General features: G+C 37.1%; 1 protein-coding gene across 1 annotated transcript in view; it reads left to right on the forward strand.

The window, feature by feature from the left end:
* The first annotated feature begins 1,427 nt into the window (after positions 1-1,427).
* Positions 1,428-17,509, forward strand: part of LOC145908976 (fibrocystin-L-like) — a 29,905-nt gene continuing 13,823 nt past the window's right edge. Inside the window, exons 1-44 of the mRNA XM_082996293.1 lie at positions 1,428-1,544; positions 4,000-4,089; positions 4,165-4,297; positions 4,401-4,509; positions 4,685-4,887; positions 4,948-5,135; positions 5,202-5,302; positions 5,467-5,641; positions 5,709-5,884; positions 5,990-6,161; positions 6,413-6,595; positions 6,900-7,031; positions 7,207-7,444; positions 7,722-7,854; positions 7,974-8,151; positions 8,257-8,388; positions 8,455-8,604; positions 8,721-8,797; positions 8,860-9,050; positions 9,406-9,583; positions 9,702-9,861; positions 10,022-10,168; positions 10,317-10,433; positions 10,517-10,744; positions 11,006-11,189; positions 12,097-12,323; positions 12,407-12,589; positions 12,819-12,985; positions 13,099-13,195; positions 13,254-13,367; positions 13,521-13,678; positions 13,949-14,115; positions 14,178-14,308; positions 14,707-14,853; positions 14,916-15,029; positions 15,219-15,437; positions 15,756-15,919; positions 16,024-16,108; positions 16,173-16,316; positions 16,433-16,598; positions 16,686-16,782; positions 16,899-17,036; positions 17,094-17,231; positions 17,294-17,485. Coding sequence (XP_082852419.1) covers positions 1,502-1,544; positions 4,000-4,089; positions 4,165-4,297; positions 4,401-4,509; positions 4,685-4,887; positions 4,948-5,135; positions 5,202-5,302; positions 5,467-5,641; positions 5,709-5,884; positions 5,990-6,161; positions 6,413-6,595; positions 6,900-7,031; positions 7,207-7,444; positions 7,722-7,854; positions 7,974-8,151; positions 8,257-8,388; positions 8,455-8,604; positions 8,721-8,797; positions 8,860-9,050; positions 9,406-9,583; positions 9,702-9,861; positions 10,022-10,168; positions 10,317-10,433; positions 10,517-10,744; positions 11,006-11,189; positions 12,097-12,323; positions 12,407-12,589; positions 12,819-12,985; positions 13,099-13,195; positions 13,254-13,367; positions 13,521-13,678; positions 13,949-14,115; positions 14,178-14,308; positions 14,707-14,853; positions 14,916-15,029; positions 15,219-15,437; positions 15,756-15,919; positions 16,024-16,108; positions 16,173-16,316; positions 16,433-16,598; positions 16,686-16,782; positions 16,899-17,036; positions 17,094-17,231; positions 17,294-17,485 — 6,666 coding nt within the window. The 5' untranslated portion in view covers positions 1,428-1,501. The remainder of the gene's footprint in view (positions 1,545-3,999; positions 4,090-4,164; positions 4,298-4,400; positions 4,510-4,684; positions 4,888-4,947; positions 5,136-5,201; positions 5,303-5,466; positions 5,642-5,708; positions 5,885-5,989; positions 6,162-6,412; positions 6,596-6,899; positions 7,032-7,206; positions 7,445-7,721; positions 7,855-7,973; positions 8,152-8,256; positions 8,389-8,454; positions 8,605-8,720; positions 8,798-8,859; positions 9,051-9,405; positions 9,584-9,701; positions 9,862-10,021; positions 10,169-10,316; positions 10,434-10,516; positions 10,745-11,005; positions 11,190-12,096; positions 12,324-12,406; positions 12,590-12,818; positions 12,986-13,098; positions 13,196-13,253; positions 13,368-13,520; positions 13,679-13,948; positions 14,116-14,177; positions 14,309-14,706; positions 14,854-14,915; positions 15,030-15,218; positions 15,438-15,755; positions 15,920-16,023; positions 16,109-16,172; positions 16,317-16,432; positions 16,599-16,685; positions 16,783-16,898; positions 17,037-17,093; positions 17,232-17,293; positions 17,486-17,509) is intronic.

The raw sequence follows: 17,509 nt of genomic DNA on the forward strand, positions 1-17,509 counted from the left end.
CTCGACTGCTTCTTTGTTGTCTACAAAAGTTTAATTATTGTGAGACAAACGTTGTAGAGAGCTCAACGAAGATTTGCAGCAATTGTAAAATAGCTAAATACGTACACACTGTATATGAAAACCAAAAGACTACACCATGCCTGACAAAAAAAAGCATCGCAGCAAAGTTTTTTCAAACAAGATAGTTCATTTTAATTTGTTCCCATAACATGAAAGTTATTTATCTTTACACTTGGATAAAAATAAACGTAATATTTTTAAATGAAGTTGCACTGACCTCCCTGGGAACGTAGTACAAAATATTACACTGCCGTATATCTGACTCCTGCGTTACTGTTTAAACAAAGACTGTAGACCTTTAAGATTTACCCTCCAATTTAATTCGTTAAAACACCAACAAAAACACATCGACAAATTACAAACAACGTATAGAATCAGGTCCCAAACAATAGCTCGTTTAGCGAGGCGACACTTTCACTTGTCTCTTGGCTTGTCTGATTCTTGTCTCTCAGGTTGCCTCTCTACTTATTACTTGATAAATTTGAATGGAATATATAGCCAGAGAGAGTGCAGTTTATTGGGTTCAGGTAAAAGGAAAACAACTTTAACAAACATAGGTGTTTACATTAAGATGTGTGGCCGCGGATGTGTGGCCGCAAAGTAGTGATGTGTTGGGAGGGGTCCGGTACCCGGACCCGGCCGGATAATACACTTAATTTTACCGGATAGTTGGGAAAGCATTTTTGTCCTAAAAGCGGACAGACATTTCGCAAATTACTCGTTTTTGGGACCCAGTCTGTTATACTCGCCGACGTAAGATTTTTCTGTTATTTGTTGTTAAGGTTTTTCGTGACGTATTATACCATATTAATAAATGCCCATGTTTAATTGTTCCACTCATGACAGGCTAACCTTAATATAGCATTCTGTTTGGCAACCAAACATTATTGCCATAATACACGAATCGGTGTTAACAAACTGCCGGATCCAAATTATCCGGCCGGATTTGATTACTAACTATCCGGATCCGGCCGGGCCGGATAACTTGGAGCTGGGAATATCACTACCGCAAAGGTGTTATGTTGCTGGTAACCCGAGACACGTGTGTGTTATGGTTCAATCAGTTGTATTGTATTCGCCAAGACCTCATTGTAAGTTTGTATCGTCACTTCGTAACATTTTGTGTGGTCATAAATTAGAAACAATGTCCAGTATGGAATGGCAGGAGGTTTTTCATTGATTTAGCTTCTATTTTTCGCGAAGTGCTTGAGCTTTAAACCCGCATGACACGGGTTCGTCATAACCAAGGTTTTTAATTTGTATGTAATGAATTTTTTGGTAAAGTACTCCAGTGAGAGAACCTTGTCCTAAAAAGGTTGACCCCTACCAATGCTAGAATGTTTTCACATTTTTATGTTTTATGTTGAGGATTTTAGAATAAGCAAACTTGTGAGTATTCTGAATTCATCGGAAGTGAGGGGATTTCTGGCATTCTAATGCAATGGAAAGAAGATACTTTCTTCTTCTCTTGTTAGTGACACAAGGTACTTATGCTGTAAACAGGCCGCATAAAACGATGTTAAACCGTAAGTTGATTAACGAATTATGAAAAGATAGTGTTGCACAAAACCTAAAAAAATCCAATTTTATGTACTCTATTACGATTCTATCTCCATACAACTCAGAATTTATTTCATAAACATGACAGCCTGCTATAGTTGTACGTTGGAGTAATCTTCTAAACACACAATAATACTTGGGGATCGACATAAAAAAATCAAATGTTTTACCCTCGCAAAATATGTAATCAAAACAGCTGACGATCTAATAACAGTAATTAACTCTATTTGTCACTAACATCCTATCACATTTCTGCAGCTGGTGCAAATTTGTCCGAAACAATCGCTGAATAAATTTTTGTGTCAGTACTTAAATATCAAATTTTTATTTGGAGTTTGCATCGGAAATAAAAATAGAGGCCCCTAAAAAGACGCAAATGCACAGCTTTTTTCCAAAATGTTGTCATGGTGGCCGATATGCTAGGTATGAAATTCCTGTTGCTGCCAGACATATTGCAATTTAAAAATGTACATATTGCAAAACATTTTTAAAATGCTAAAGATAGGTTTCTTGCTACACCTTTTGTTCTCTGAGATGACAATATAATATGATTAGTAATTTGCGGGGGTCACAAATTTTGTATATTTTTAGCTTTATCAATGTAACAATACCCTTTGTTCAATACAAGTTGAAACAATACCAACCTCTTAGCTTGAATTTACTGTTACAACATAAACAAATCGTCTTAAAGGGCGCGTATTGGTTCAACGAGAAACAAAGGAGGTGTAAGTTTTATTGATTATTTACTTGGTAGCTGGGATACGGATCATGTATGTGTACATACTAAGTTGATTAAATTTGACCACATAGGTTAAAAAACGCAAATACCTATTCCAGGAATTTGAAACTTAGTAATTTCTGTACAACCTGATACAAGATGTGCAAAATCCAGAATAAGAATTATGTAAAATAAATGTGAAACTGAATAACGTTTTGAAATTTCTTGGTAAAGCGCTCGCCCAGCTTTAAAGCCAAGTACTGTAATCCATGTGCATTGTAATACCATCGTTTTGGTAACATCTTTATTTTTCTTTTTGTTTTCATGAGGTAACGATTACAAAATAATGTGTGTTTCCTTTTTTCTACTCCGATTTTAACATAGATTATGTTTTTAATCATTATGTTGGCACCTTGCATTCTTATCTTTTGAGTCTTTTGCCATTCTGCAGCCTACTGCCTTTTCGCGTACGACGCACAAGGAAAGATCGCCGTACTTGACAGGCAAAGATTATTATATAATGTTTTTGTGCTGCCAGGCATATTGTAACTTAATAATCTGTTCTTCTGGCAAAGATAAAACGTAACTTTATTCACCGACGTTTCGCATGTTATTCAACAAGGCTTCCTCAAGGTAATGGTACAGCACACACTAACGCCAAAAACCGCTTGTGTTAGCGTTATCCCCTTTTTCGTGTTGGCACGTTTTTTGGCGTTAGTGTGTACTGTACCATTACCTTGAGGAAGCCTTGTTGAATAACAGGCGAAACGTCGGTGAATAAAGTTACGTTTTATCTTTGCCAGAAGAACAGATTATTAAGTTTAAGATTATTATGTTTACAATTTCAGTCGAAGACGGCGAACTAGACTTGTTTTTTAGCTCGAATTTTGTTGGAAATGTTTTGATTAAAATTGTTCGTGATACCCCGTGCAGACTTAAAATTAGGGGGTGTCGCGAGGTATAGTTAGGAAATGCACAAAGTGTCAGGTTTCGTTGGGACTCGCATTTGTTCCACAGCGCTACTTTTCTCTGCAAGATAAATTAAGTAGTAGACAATACGTTTAGCAATTAAATTACAGGTTAAAAATTTGTGAAATTTTGGTGTCACATTTGAAGTTCTTGTACAAAGTGGACAAAAACATTTGTTTAAAAAGTGTAAAAAACAAGGCGGTTATAAACCTTTGCGCTGTGACGAAAATGACATCACACAAGGCGCTTGCGTCGAAAAAACGTATGACTATATTGCGAAAAATACATTAGTGGTTGATTGTGGCTAATTAAATAAATCATTTATGACACAAACTCGTAGGCAACGTTACTGTCGGGCAAAATGTGGTATTATGACAGAATAACTGTGTTGCATAATCAGCTAATTTGGTCGGCCAAATTTGCATTTATTTTTGCATTATATTCCCAGTTATTGAAAGTTGATAATCTCACATGTTAGAACGTCAGTCTGTTGTGTTTGATTCAAATCTCGCTCCGACTTGGCACGCAAAAGTAGCTGATCCAGCTTGGCTGCTATATGCCTGTGAACCTAATGATCGCGATAGGATAGCTGTGATCGCCAAGTAAGGACCTGCGCAGTGAGGCGATCCTGCCAATCATAACATTACATGAAACATTACCTGTTGTATTATATATGTTTGCATCTTATACAGCCGGAACAAGCCTTGGGACGAAAGTCGGTTATGTCTCCCCTAATTATGGAGGAACGTATGGAGCAACAAGGTTGACGATTCATGGTAAAGGTCAGTGTCTGTTTAAATCAAAAAGTCCGCTGTTATCGTTTGTGCTGTTTTGTCAATTATTATGTGTCTCTCTAGACTTTCCTGTTGATTTGTCGCTGACCTCAAATGAACCCGACAAGGAGGTTCGTCTCATTAACTCCTTCAACGAATACGCATGTGATGTTCACCCAGAAGAAAGCGACGAGACACAACTGGTTTGCTACACAAGGTGCTGGCATATATACAAAATATGATCACTTAAAGATGTTTATGATCCCATTCAAAACAAAAATACTAATGCAACAAATAATTACTTCTTTATTTTTATGCAGACCGATGCAAGATGGAACTTACTACATCCGTGTCCGTTCCAAAGGAATCTGGCTGGACCCAGCTGATTATTGTAACAACGATTACACTCACTGGAGTTGCTCTTTTTACGTAAGGATTCAAAAAAATTAGAATGCAGTAAAGATTTTATTAAGTTTTGACTGTGGTAGTTTTGCAAAACAGCGCATTTTTAAAATAAAAGTTCGCCTAAAGCATGGATAATCTTTCAAGGGTATTTTTAATAACCTTATATATCAGAATGAATGGTTGCGGCGTTATAAAATAGGTCAATGAATGGCGCACACCCTTAATTTCCGCCCTTGACTGGGTTACGGGTGAACCCCAAAGCGTATTGAAAATATCTGGTCGGATCCACACAACTCTCACATCTTCTGCTGTGGATGCATCGGAAAATGGGGAAACAGCTCGAATCGTGAGGGTCTGGATGACGTCAGGAACTTGCGAATTGTTCAACGGAACAGACAACCTGTAAGATGAACAATGACAGCCGCGGGTTTTCTGGAAACACACAGTTTACATTGTTTGTAGTTTCGGTGTTGAGTTGTCCAGTGGAACATCGCGGTGGGGTTACTTGAACTGCAAGATTTCGAGCTCCTACGTCGGAAACCAGAATATTTCTTTCATTGTTGATGGTTCGTTTGGAAGATCACTTTCATATTTGACAACACGCAAAGTTAGCGCAGACGACAGGATCTACATGATACAAACATACGCCGGTAGGGTTTATAATAAGTCTTGCATTGGTATTTAATATTGGATGCGAGTAAACAGAATAAATTTAGTGGTTGATGACGTCAGTCCTAAGGAAGGAGGCACACTTGGTGGAACGATTCTCACTGTCACTGGAAATTATTTTGACAATCTATCTGGAATTGCAGCAAGGGTATGTGATTATTAATATCATAAATTCATAAATTCATAAATTCACGGTCGAAACTGTGCGCAGCCAGTCTAATTTCCAGACATGAACCACCTTCAACCAATAAAACATGACAATTCAAACTGGGTTCAGGATTTTATCATTGTCTTGGTTTTTATCATGTACAGGTCATGGTGGGTGGAAGTGAATGCGATGTTAAATCTGTAACTGACACCGAGATCAAATGCACAACTCCACAAGAAATCACAGCGAAGCCGTTGTACAGTGGGGGACGCGGATTTTTGGTTGAAGTTTTCTTGGACGAGACAAACATTGACGCCAATCTGAGTAACGTAACCCCAAGTATGAAAAGAATTAAAACCTATAAAGAAATAAAAAAGAATTAAACACAGACTCATTTCGTTTGTAGATTTCACCTACTTCCAAGATTCCTCCCATTTTGCAAACATTGACCAAGATAACTTTCTTGCTCGCATTCGTGGCTTTTTTGTCCCTGCAAGAACGGGAAACTACAAGTTTTCAGTAAAAGCCGACGATAAAGCGAAACTTTACCTCAACAAGAATGGGCAAAATCCGGCGACAAAAGTGAATCTAATCGTTTTTTGTGGACCTAGTTTGATTTTACTTCCTGAAATAAACTAATAATTTTTGTTCACCTCTCGTGGTTTTATACCTAACTCATTTTTTTAGGAACTGATCGTAGAATCTGCTTCTGGATCAACTTACACCGATAGTGTGGCTGTGCTTCTAAATGCTGGAACTGAATATTATTTTGAAATACGACACGTGGATCATACATCATCATCTCATGTTCATCTTAAAGTTTACGGGGATACTACCAACTACACACCAGACGAAACATGTAATATAAATTGCAAGAAAATCAACAAATATATATATAACATAGACTACATGTACCAAAGTATCACATTCCGTTTCATGCAATAAGTTACTTATAAAGTTAAGTTGAATTAGCATTATTTATGTGAGTTTCTAATTACAAAAGCACTTTTTACTCTTGTATTTTAAAAAAATGTCGTGCATACGAGTATTGGTCATTTCTGTTTGGTATTTGACACACAAAAAATACTCATTTGTGATTGCTATTGATAGCATGGGCGGTTTCGGATGTACAAACGATTGAGATCTACTCTGACGTGGTACAAGAGCAACAGACCGTGACGTTTGAACAATGGGCATCACAGACCGCTGTTAACTCAGTTTGGAATGTTACATTAGTTTGCAGTGACCCTTGTGTGGACGCATTCCGATTGAAACTGTTCGGAACTTCAACAGGTGATTTATGTGGAACAAAGTATACAAATTTACATGATTTAGTTGTTAAGACGTTTTGAGCGCAGTGTGATTTTACAATTTTTTACAATTGCACGAGATTTCATACGTTTTATGCTAGTTTTGTGATTTTGGTTAGTATGATGCCATACAATAACTTCAATCTAAAATACGTAACTGCATTTTTATAATATAAAAATATCTTTACTTTAATTGAACTTAACTTGGGCAACTTATAGTCTGGTTCCAATGTGATCTAACTTTACATATTACTCTATTTTAACAATTTAAGTTTGTTAATGTTTAGTTCCCATCGCGTATGGTGCAGATCCGAAGGTGATTGAAAATGCGTTGAACGATCTAATTGCACTTGACGGTGAAACTGTAAGTGTAAGTGGAAACACAACTTCTTACAACATCACATTTTCATCGCAAAGAGGTAATTAACGACAGGATTACAAACCCTAGGCATTGTACAACGAATGTTGGCTAACTACGTTTCATTTATCAGGTAAACTACCTTTATTTTCTTAACTACAACCACAAATATTTAGCAAAGTTTTCCTACCTTGTAAAATGTTATAATGTTAAAATTAACACTTGTTATCGTATAGGGAAGATGCCCCTCACAGCACAAAGTTCGGGTGCGTCGCTAACTGTTGATGCAACAGAAACTACAGAAGGTGTTCCTGATCTTAACACAGTCACATTCCAAGTAAACGGTTATGTGTCAGAGAGTGTTTCTTATGATGCCAATGAACAGACTGTTGCAAACGCCGTGAAGGGACTCTTTGGACCAAAATGTCCACCGGAAATTGAATCTGGGCTTGCGGATAACATTAAGATTTACCTGTATGTGTTTATTCATTTATTTATGAATGAACTAATGGTAATTTTGTAAGCGTCCCCAAACGCAGCAGGAACGAACAACCCAAACAGGGATACGTTTTCTTATGCACTATATACCATATACTAAACATTTGTTTGTCCTTTTTGTAGGACCTTTATGTCTCAAAACCTGTTGAAACACATACATGTAATTTTTAAAACAAATTGCGTTACCATCGAACAACCCGATTTAGCATCAAAGTACGTTAATTAAATAATAAAATTGTTATTATTTCTTTAGGGATATGGAAACAGAATTATCAACAATTGCTGGAAGATCGAGTGAAGATTCATTTTGTGGGTTATACTCTGCTAAAAACCCGTCCTTTCTTTATCACAGCAACGAGGGCTATCGATCCGCAGAGTTTACCTCGGTATAAAAGATATTATTTATCCGTTCAAGTAATGATTCCCGCAATAATTTTGTTTTATTGGCACATTCTTTCAGTAAGTGATTTTACATGTGTTGCAATGTTATTTATTATGGTTTCAGCTTTGTTTTGCGTACGTTGGTGACATAAGTGATCACATTCGTATCACATATCGTTACGTTGATTTTGACACGTTCGATGAGCATACAAGGTCTTTGGATGTATTTTATGATGTTGGTTTCGTCAACACAGAATCATGGAAACTTGTCTGTGTAGATATCAACTTTTTAATTAGTGGAGGTATGTTAAAATCCATTTCATTTTATTTTATTTTTAATAGAAATCTCCATTAAAATTACTGACGCATGAATTTGCTTTGAATGTAACTTTGATATTTGATTTTAGTCCAACTGAATGGAGGCGAGTTCCAAGTGCTTGCCCTATATGTGACGGCAGGTTCTGATGCCGACCGTGATTTGTACGTCGACAATGTTCTGATCTCCGCCACTGCGAAGTATAACACCATCGAAAGAGATGGTAGCAATTCCTTTATTTTCTGACGTTGTTAAATATGTGTTAAAATATATTCGTTTTTCCTTTAAGCTCACATCAACAGAATCAGACCCTCGGCCGTTCCTTCCATCAAACTTTCTAAAGTGTCTGTGCTCAAAACTGCAGTAAGCGCAGATACAAACCTTACCTACGATGTCACGCTTCACCCAATCAACTGTGGATATGACTTTCCCTTGTTAGGTAACAACTTTTCTTGCACTCATTAGTTGACAATCAGTATTATATACTGACTTTTTTATAATTTTAACACATTTTATAAGAATGTTGCGCATCAGTTTTAATTTTATGTATTCTAGGTGTTGCCTTTGGAACAAAAGACAGTGTATCAGCAAATGAAGCAACATACGGAAGTGATTGGAATTCGAATTCATCGGTTTGTTGCAACAATTGGAAGTTAATTAACAAATATAATAAAAATTGAAATTTTTTTTTAAGGTTCGAGTGCAACGGATTAATAGTTCTAGCCCTCCTTTAACTGGAACCTTCGACCTTTCTTTCGAAAGCGGAAATCATGGTTCGGTTTCTGGTGTATCAGCTAATGTTACGAAAGAAGATCTTGAAACACAAATAGAAAACATGAACGGAATCACAGACGTTACTGTTGCTCAAAATGGAAATTGCTATGGGTAAGAATCAATTTTATTGGCTTGAAAGGATTGGATGGTTTGGTGCACAATCAGTTTCATATGTAAACTTGCAATGGGGAATGCAAATAATTGACATCGAATGATCAAAATACATTTTAATGCAACAGTTTAAAGTTTAAATTTTACAGTTTAAATGCACAGTGTTGCAATTTATAATGTTTTTATATATCGTTTCTAGATGAAGGCAGCTTTTTTCTTTTGCAATTAGTATAATTTAAAAAAAAACTAATGAACATCATGTTTAGTAATGTGGAGCCAATAATATGAATTGTGTATAAGCTGCAGACAGATGTTTAGTTTTCTTGGAAATCACAAAAAAAAACTTTGTTCACAGATATATGTGGAAAGTAACTTTTAAATCTCCCGGCGGTAAATATCCAACATTATCTGTCACCGAAGAAGATCTTATGGGGAAAAACCCGACGGCAGTCGTGACTCAAGGAAGTGAAGGAGGTTTAATTATGGATCCAGCTTACGGGGATTTTTTCCGAACTGCCCACGAAAAACCACAGGTAACATTTCGAGGCGTTTGTTTCTGAAGATTAAGTTGTGTGCCGCCAACATCAACACCACACAGCTGTTTGTTTTTGTTACCTTTGTCATTCATTATATCCTTTTTTATTTGAACAGGTTCAAGTTTTCATCAACAACGTGCCTTCCCACTGTAAGGGACTTTTTGACACAAGCAATCCCTCAAACTGTAACTTTGAGATGGAAAGTTCAGCAACACCCCAAGTTACAAATATTTCACCTTTAACTGGATCTGTTGACACAGAAATAACCATAGAAGGTAAATTTTTGTTACATAAACTTTAGTTTTAACAAACAAATAAATATTTTGTTGTTTTGTTGATGTGCTGTAATTATAATATATTTCGTTTTTACTTTAAATCCTATCTTATCCAAATTACTTTTAATATAATTATATGTCGGAATTTCACGATTGACAGGAAGTGGATTTGACGCATCATCCAACATCGTTCTTATCGGAGGAGTTGAATGCACTCCTTCATCTGAAAGTGAAACATCTATCACGTGTATACTTGGAAAATCACCCAGTGGTGCACGAGCTGTGTCTGTTCAGGCGACTACAAAAGGTAAATGAAAATTTAATTAATTTGAAATTGCATAGCTAATGTTTGAATTTGCGCCAAATGGTTTACTTGTATGGTTGTATATACGATCGTCCTTATTCCAAAATTGAAAATCTCTGCACTTTAACTTCATATTCCTTTTTCAACGAAGGTTTGTCAGTAATTCCAACGGCATTTAACACTTTCACTGTCACTGGAGGTATTTCGTCTGTAGCGCCCTCCAGTGGAAGTACTGCTGGTTGTACAACGGTCATTGTTACTGGAGCTGGTAAGTTTTTACTAAAGTCATTGTTAACCACGATGTGAAATTTCCAAGATCTTTCCATTTGGACTAAAGGGAGTATACTGTAGGTTTTGATTCCACCAGCACGGTTCTGTTTGGAACTCAATCATGCGAGGTTACTGAGGCTTTCTACACCTCCATTACTTGCACTACTACAGCTGGGAGTGCTGGAACAGTTGACGTTACTGTCACTACAGCTGGGTCAGATGTAACCTCATCCGCAGCTTACGAATATAGTGAAGCGAGCACAGCCAGTGTTACAGAAGTCACACCTCTTACCGTTACCGTGGATGGAGGTAATGAAGTAAAACTAACTTAAACACATGTATTCCATTACCTTATACTGTTTTTTTCATTTCACGAAATTAATAGCCTACAATCATAAAACTTTATAAGGAAGCCGATTTATGGAACTCTCGACCATGTAATTCCGCTTTGTTTATTCTTTTGGTGCTTAATTTTTTACATTATTTTAAAAAACTAGTTTTTACAACATTTTAAGGAACTATAGTAAGATAATGTTGTACGGCTATGTCGAGGATTGTTGTTTACCACAGGAACGAATATAACCGTTACTGGCACGAATTTCGGCACCACGAAAGGAAAGATTAACCTCAGTGAGCACGCTGTGGAGGTTGTTAGTTGGACGGATACCCAAATAGTGGTGAAGAGTCCTCCCCTGTCAGCTGGAAATTATAATCTTAACGTGATTCTCAACGACATTGGCTGCGCTACTGGCACGTGAGTATGCGCAATAAATGGAATGATAGTTTAATAGCGAGAAAAACTAGTGATGCACCGGAAAAATTTTTTTTTTATTCAGTCGAAACCGAATATTTGGCAAAAGTTACCAAACAAACCGACAGCAATTTTGGTATCCATCCTTTTAAATGCAATAAATTTAAATAAAACATGTGCTGGATTGGATCTAGTCCTATCATACATCCTTTTATTGGTACATAATGAATCACATCGACTGCTGTACCAACTACTTAAAGCGGATTTTCTTCATTTCGGTGACAATAAACAAACAAAACGAACACCACTGTATAGTTTGAACAATGATTCTAATATATACTAAACTTTGCGTATCAGCATGGCATGCAGTAAAAAAGTTTCGGTTTCGGCCGAAACCTAATAATGGTAAAAAAAAGTAAAATTTATATTTTAAAACGTTTACAAGAATTGCAAGAACAAAAAGAATTCTGCAGAAAACGTTGACAAATATATAACTTTAAAGTCGTTTTGGCAATGTCTGGTCTGGCACCACAGATACAAGAGCTGACCTGGTAGACATCACAGACCATAGATAAGTCTCGTTAGACGCTAGGATATTATTGATCAATCACTCACCCACGAAGACCGCAAATCGATCAAACACACAATAATGTGGCCGAAATTACCTTAAATAAACACTGAAAGAAATAGTGAAGCAGATCTGGTAGCCACACTTAGTTGTATATGATGTTGTTGGATAAACAAAGATTTCATCAGCAGTGTTTTTGTTCTCACATTTATGAGTAAACTAATTGACCGGCGGATCTGCCTTTACGAATTAATATATTATATTCCTGAGACTTCAAAAGGAGTAAACGATCAGCGCCAGTGTAGCATCCATTATGAGAGTTAACAAACGTATTTCTTACAGAAACGTAATAACATATGTACTGAGCGTGACATCGATTAATCCGATCACTGGATCACTTGTTGGTGGAACGGAATTAACCGTCTCAGGAACTGGTTTCACATCTGGTATGAAACTCTTGATTGGAGAAACACCATGCGACGTTACTGCAGTTACACCAACCGAAACAACCTGCACCACCCAATCATCTGGTGTTACACATCTTGTCACAAACGATGGAAAACATCCAAGTAAAAATTAATTTGATTCCAACTGTCATATAAAGAAAAGGAAATCGTTAATTTAGACTAATATACAAATTTCTGCACATTAGCTTTCGGTATTGGATATGGTTGGAAACCATCTAATTTGGAGATAATGACTGGTGACAAGGTAACATTCACTTGGTCAGTTCCTGAGCAGGTTGTGGGCGTAAAGATAGGCCTTTTCACAATCGAGGATGGCCTCAGTAAAAATCCTGACAACAACGGATTCAATATTTCACCTTCGGTCTCAGGTAATCAAGTTGGCTTACGGTTAAAATGACAAACACAAATTGGATAATTTCGTCACAAAATGAACTTACTGTAATTCTTTGAAAACCCTGTTCCAAAATCCATGATTTTGACGTCACATTGTAACATTCTACACTTTCAAAAGCATAATTTTATGTAGTTTCAATCATAAGTTGCTTGTTTAAGAGGGTGATATTTTGACAGGATTACTTTAATATTTTTACTTTTTAGGAAGATTTACTTATCAATTTAACACGCCGGGTGTTTATAACTTCGGAAGCGGGTGCGTTGATAACGTAAACACATGTGCAATTTTCATGCGTGGAGTGGTGACAGTAATAGACGCTACTTCAAAAACTGGAAAATTGAATGTTGTGTTTGGCGAAGCGAAGTATGAGGTAGGTTTTGAGATTTCTAATGTTTTTTTGCTTTTGTTACAACGTTAGTACTTACTTTATTCTGTGCATGTTGTTGCAATTTCGCACTATTTTGACTTATTGTGTATTTTCAGTTCGATTCTCCATTTACGTTCGAAGCAGCTGCAACCCCAGTAATTACATCTATATCGCCTGCAACCGGTACCATTGACCAACGTATCACTTTGACAGGTTGGATGAAAAAACTGCATTTAAATACGCCTAGTGTGCAATCATTTATTATTACCAGGAACTGGATTAAACGATGGATCTGTCACTATCGGAGGCAAGTCGTGCAATGTGGAATCCAACTCAAACAATGAGCTGTTTTGTGTAATACCTGCTTCGGAGGAACTTGCAGCTGGTATGACTTATCTCAAATTGATTTTAAAAAAGCTAAAAGTTATCAGGACACTAAATATGAACTTTGTGAGGAAATTAAGCAAAATGATTAAACATGTTCCTATGTAAAATACCTCACTCACTTCCTTATCAAAAAGTCGTAATACTTTGTTAGGCGCTTACCATGAGGTTCAGATACATGTACCAGGTGTGGGTTTGGCAAGAAAGGAGATTCGCAATGTTCAACATAGATCTTATGTTCTCTTGTCACAAGTGACGTCAATATCCCCAGTCTCCGGATCTTTGAGAGGTGGGACGAGGCTAACTATTGAGGTAAATTATAAATATCAGTATTTTTCTGCCAAATTACAGCAGAAAATATGCTTGTTAAAATACATTTAACTCTCTCCTCCACCGTGTAGTCAACCTTTACTGTGTATACAGCATAACCTAAAAATAATCTCGAAATCAATTTCACAAGAAGTTTTTTTGATATGAATTTAATTGTGAAGTTCTCGACCTACGTCACGAATGAAAAGTGGCGTTGAGAAGAAGGTTGATTACGTGCAAGAATTTATTGTTGTTTAAAATACCTTGTCACAGGGTTCCGGGTTCAGCTACACTGGCGATGCACTAAGTGTTGCAATCGAGACATCAAGAGGCGATGTTGGATGCTTAGTGGACGTTTCTCAATCAACATACACAAGTATCAAGTGCGAAACTAAACCTGTATCTTCGGACATCGACGGTGATGTTGCTGTCACACAGAAGTCAGGAAAATGAAAACTCTTTGCGATGCCGAACATAACGCTTTGTCTCTGACCATTTTCAGCCGTTTGGATGCAGCCTGTTCGGGCCAATGTAACTTTACATTCAGCAGCGCTTCGACACCTGAAGTTTCTTCTCGAGATACCTCTGTTAGCACTGATCTTTCCAATACCGACCTTACATTTCATGGAAATGGTAAATACGTTGCATGATTATAAATCGTATTAAAAGTATGCCTATACCTTATCTACCGAAAATATTCAAAATGCAATGTTTTTCTTCGTTATAGTGAGCTGCAAACAGGTCGGCACTGAAAGTGTTAGCTTTTGCTTGGTGAAAGTGTTTCCACCTTGGTTTGTTTTTAGCGGTTTAAACATTTAGTTTGCTTCCCAATGATTTACAGCGGCTGTATATAATCACCACATGCTAAACATTTCTTGACTTGTTAGCTGACAAGATCGTTGAAAATCACACCATATCTGCACTGATAAAATCTATTAGGTCGAAACAGTGACCCTGTTTGCCACTTACTGTAAAAACTAATAGTGGCTCTGTTCCTTATGCATGTTTTTATTTGTGTCTGATTTTCTTAGGATTCGGCACGGACACAAACAACGTTGAGGTTTTCATAGGACCTGTTAGTTGCAGTGTGGCCAGCGTCACTGATACACAAATCGAATGTTCGCTGGGTCGCTACCCCGTTGGACCAAATAACGTCAACGTAAGAATCATCGGAAAAGGTAAATTTACATTAACACAAACCATCTTTTCGGTTATATGTAAACAATATTGATTTCTGCAGGTTACGCCAACTTTGTCTCAGCATCAGATAAACAAATTGAAAACTCAGCTCGAATTGATGCTATGTCGCCCATGACTGGCAGTGAGGAAGGCGGAACAATTATCACAATTACAGGTATAACAGATTTTTAATTTTAGTAAAAAATATTTTGTTGGCGGAATTTTTTAAATTATTTTTACTGCTATTTGCAATGTTGATAAGCCTAGAAAATGTCCTCGAAAAGTTTGTACGTTGCTTGTAGGTCTTGTTTATACAATTTTTTGTTTAACCATGGTTCCAAATCTAGTTGTAATTTTATTTCAGGAAATGGGTTTGTAGAGGATGACACAAGCGTTATGATTGGTGATCAAACTTGTGAGATAACAAGCACAAGTTATGCCACTGTCCAATGTACGACCGCTGCACATACTGGAGCATCTCTTGATCTGGTGGTAACTTCTAATGGTCAAACATACCCAGTACAAACCTTTGAGTTTACAACTGCCGCTACACCCACAGTCACAAGCATAAGCCCCAACCAAGGTAAGTAACTACAACAAAAACTTACTCAATGGGAGACAGAATTCTTAAAGGATTTGCCATGAGAAGATGTAAATCCTCGATTTTTTGTGTATAAATTCCTGATTGTTAAACTAATAACTATTAGTTGGCTCCAACAGAGTGTCTCCAACAGATGGTGTCAATGGAATCATAAAACTGTAAACACAAAACAATTTTCTGTATTACCGAATTATTTTGAATATTTTCAAAACGGTTCACAAAAAATAAAAGTTAATTTTCCATTGGATTTGCCAAAACTAGGGAATTTGCTTGAAAAAGTTTCTTACGTATTTTCTTCAGCTTCTGGTGGGGATATGATCACAATTACCGGAACAGGATTTGGTACAGACACAAATGCAGTAACTGTCACAACTAGCGGGATTGACTGCAGTGTTACTGCTGTGACCGATACATCGGTTGAGTGCACGTTGGGTGAACGGGAAGGCGGAGCTGCTGAAGTGAAGGTCAGTGTTTAATTGTGTTTTTGTGAAGTAAATCTTTGGTAAGTTGGTAAAGATAATAAATAAATAAATAAATATGTTTCAAGCCGAAAAGTTTCTATTTGTAGGTGCAAGTCGGAGGCAAAGGCTTGAGTAAAGTTACCGGCACTTTCTCCTACAGTCTAACTATTTCCTCTATCGCTCCAACCAGCGGTAAGTCTTCTTTCATAAATACAAATCTTAATAATGTGAAAAAAATTAATGTTTTGTGCAACAGGAAGTTACGGTGGGTGGCAGGAAGTTACAGTCACTGGCCAGGGATTTTCCACTAACACAAAAGTCACTGTTTGTGACAAAGAGTGCAATATTAAATCCACCACCCCGACCACTATATTTTGTCTCACTCCATCTGCAAACGAAGGTAAATGCGTTTATAACTGAATTATTTTGTATATGCCCCCTTTCTCTTTATAGAGCTTAAATGGAGATTTTGTTATTTTGTGAACTATGAATGAAATGCTTTATCTTGAATGACAGAAACAACCGTTTGTGACGTAAAAGTATCGAATGGCGAAGACGTCACAACTGGCAGCGGATTTTATTCATACGACGCTTCTTTAACACCAACTATTATCAGCGTGTCTCCAGCAAGAGGTGGTACTGGAGGGGGAACCGAACTCACAATAACAGGAACTAGTTTCATGTAAGTAAACAACTAATTAGCCCAGGGAAGTCACACATTCAGGAATGTCTTTATTGTCTCTCAAAGGCTGTCAGGTGCAGATCCAAGTGTTTCCATTGATGGAAGTCCCTGCACAGTTTCCTCTGCAACCGACACAAGTATCACCTGCACCACATCTTCACACCAATCCACAATACAAACCAAGGTGAGTGATTTTTGTTAATACATGTCCCTTCATGCAGAAACAACACTTATGTATATTTTGCTCCAATGTGTATCTAACACCTCTCAGCGTTAAAACGCTTCATTTGTGATTTCTAGGTGGCTGTGCATGTAGGAACAAACGGAATAGCAACACAGAACAACGCTGACTTTTATTACATCGATTTGTGGTCGTCCATATTTACTTGGGGAGGTACCACCGTCCCAACCACCCAAGACTTTGTCGTTATTCCCCAGGTATAACCCAACTGCTCTGTACTGTCAAATTGAATTTAACTCGGTTGTTTTGTTCAGGGCAAAACAGTGATGTTGGATACAGACACAGCTGTTCTGAAAATGCTTTTGATTGATGGAGGCACGTTAATTTTTGACGAGAAAGATGTCAAATTGAGTTCTGAAAATATCCTCATTGTTAAGAGAGGAAAGCTTCAGGTAAATACATAACGTAACAATTTACTGAATTCAATAAAATTGGTTTCACATCTTACTCACAGATTGGTACAGAAGAAGAGCCATTCCAACACAAAGCAGAAATTGTCATGTATGGTCACCTACGCTCACCTGAGCTTCCGATTTATGGAGCTAAAACGTTGGGAGTTCGCAATGGAACTCTTGATATGCACGGAAAACATATTCCTTACACCTGGTCGTTGCTTTCAAGTACTGCCGCTGCCGGTTCTACTCAGGTAAGTCAGTTAAAGTAAGATGAC

This window comes from Ascidia mentula, chromosome 7, assembly GCF_947561715.1.
Source record: "Ascidia mentula chromosome 7, kaAscMent1.1, whole genome shotgun sequence".
Taxonomy (NCBI): domain Eukaryota; kingdom Metazoa; phylum Chordata; class Ascidiacea; order Phlebobranchia; family Ascidiidae; genus Ascidia; species Ascidia mentula.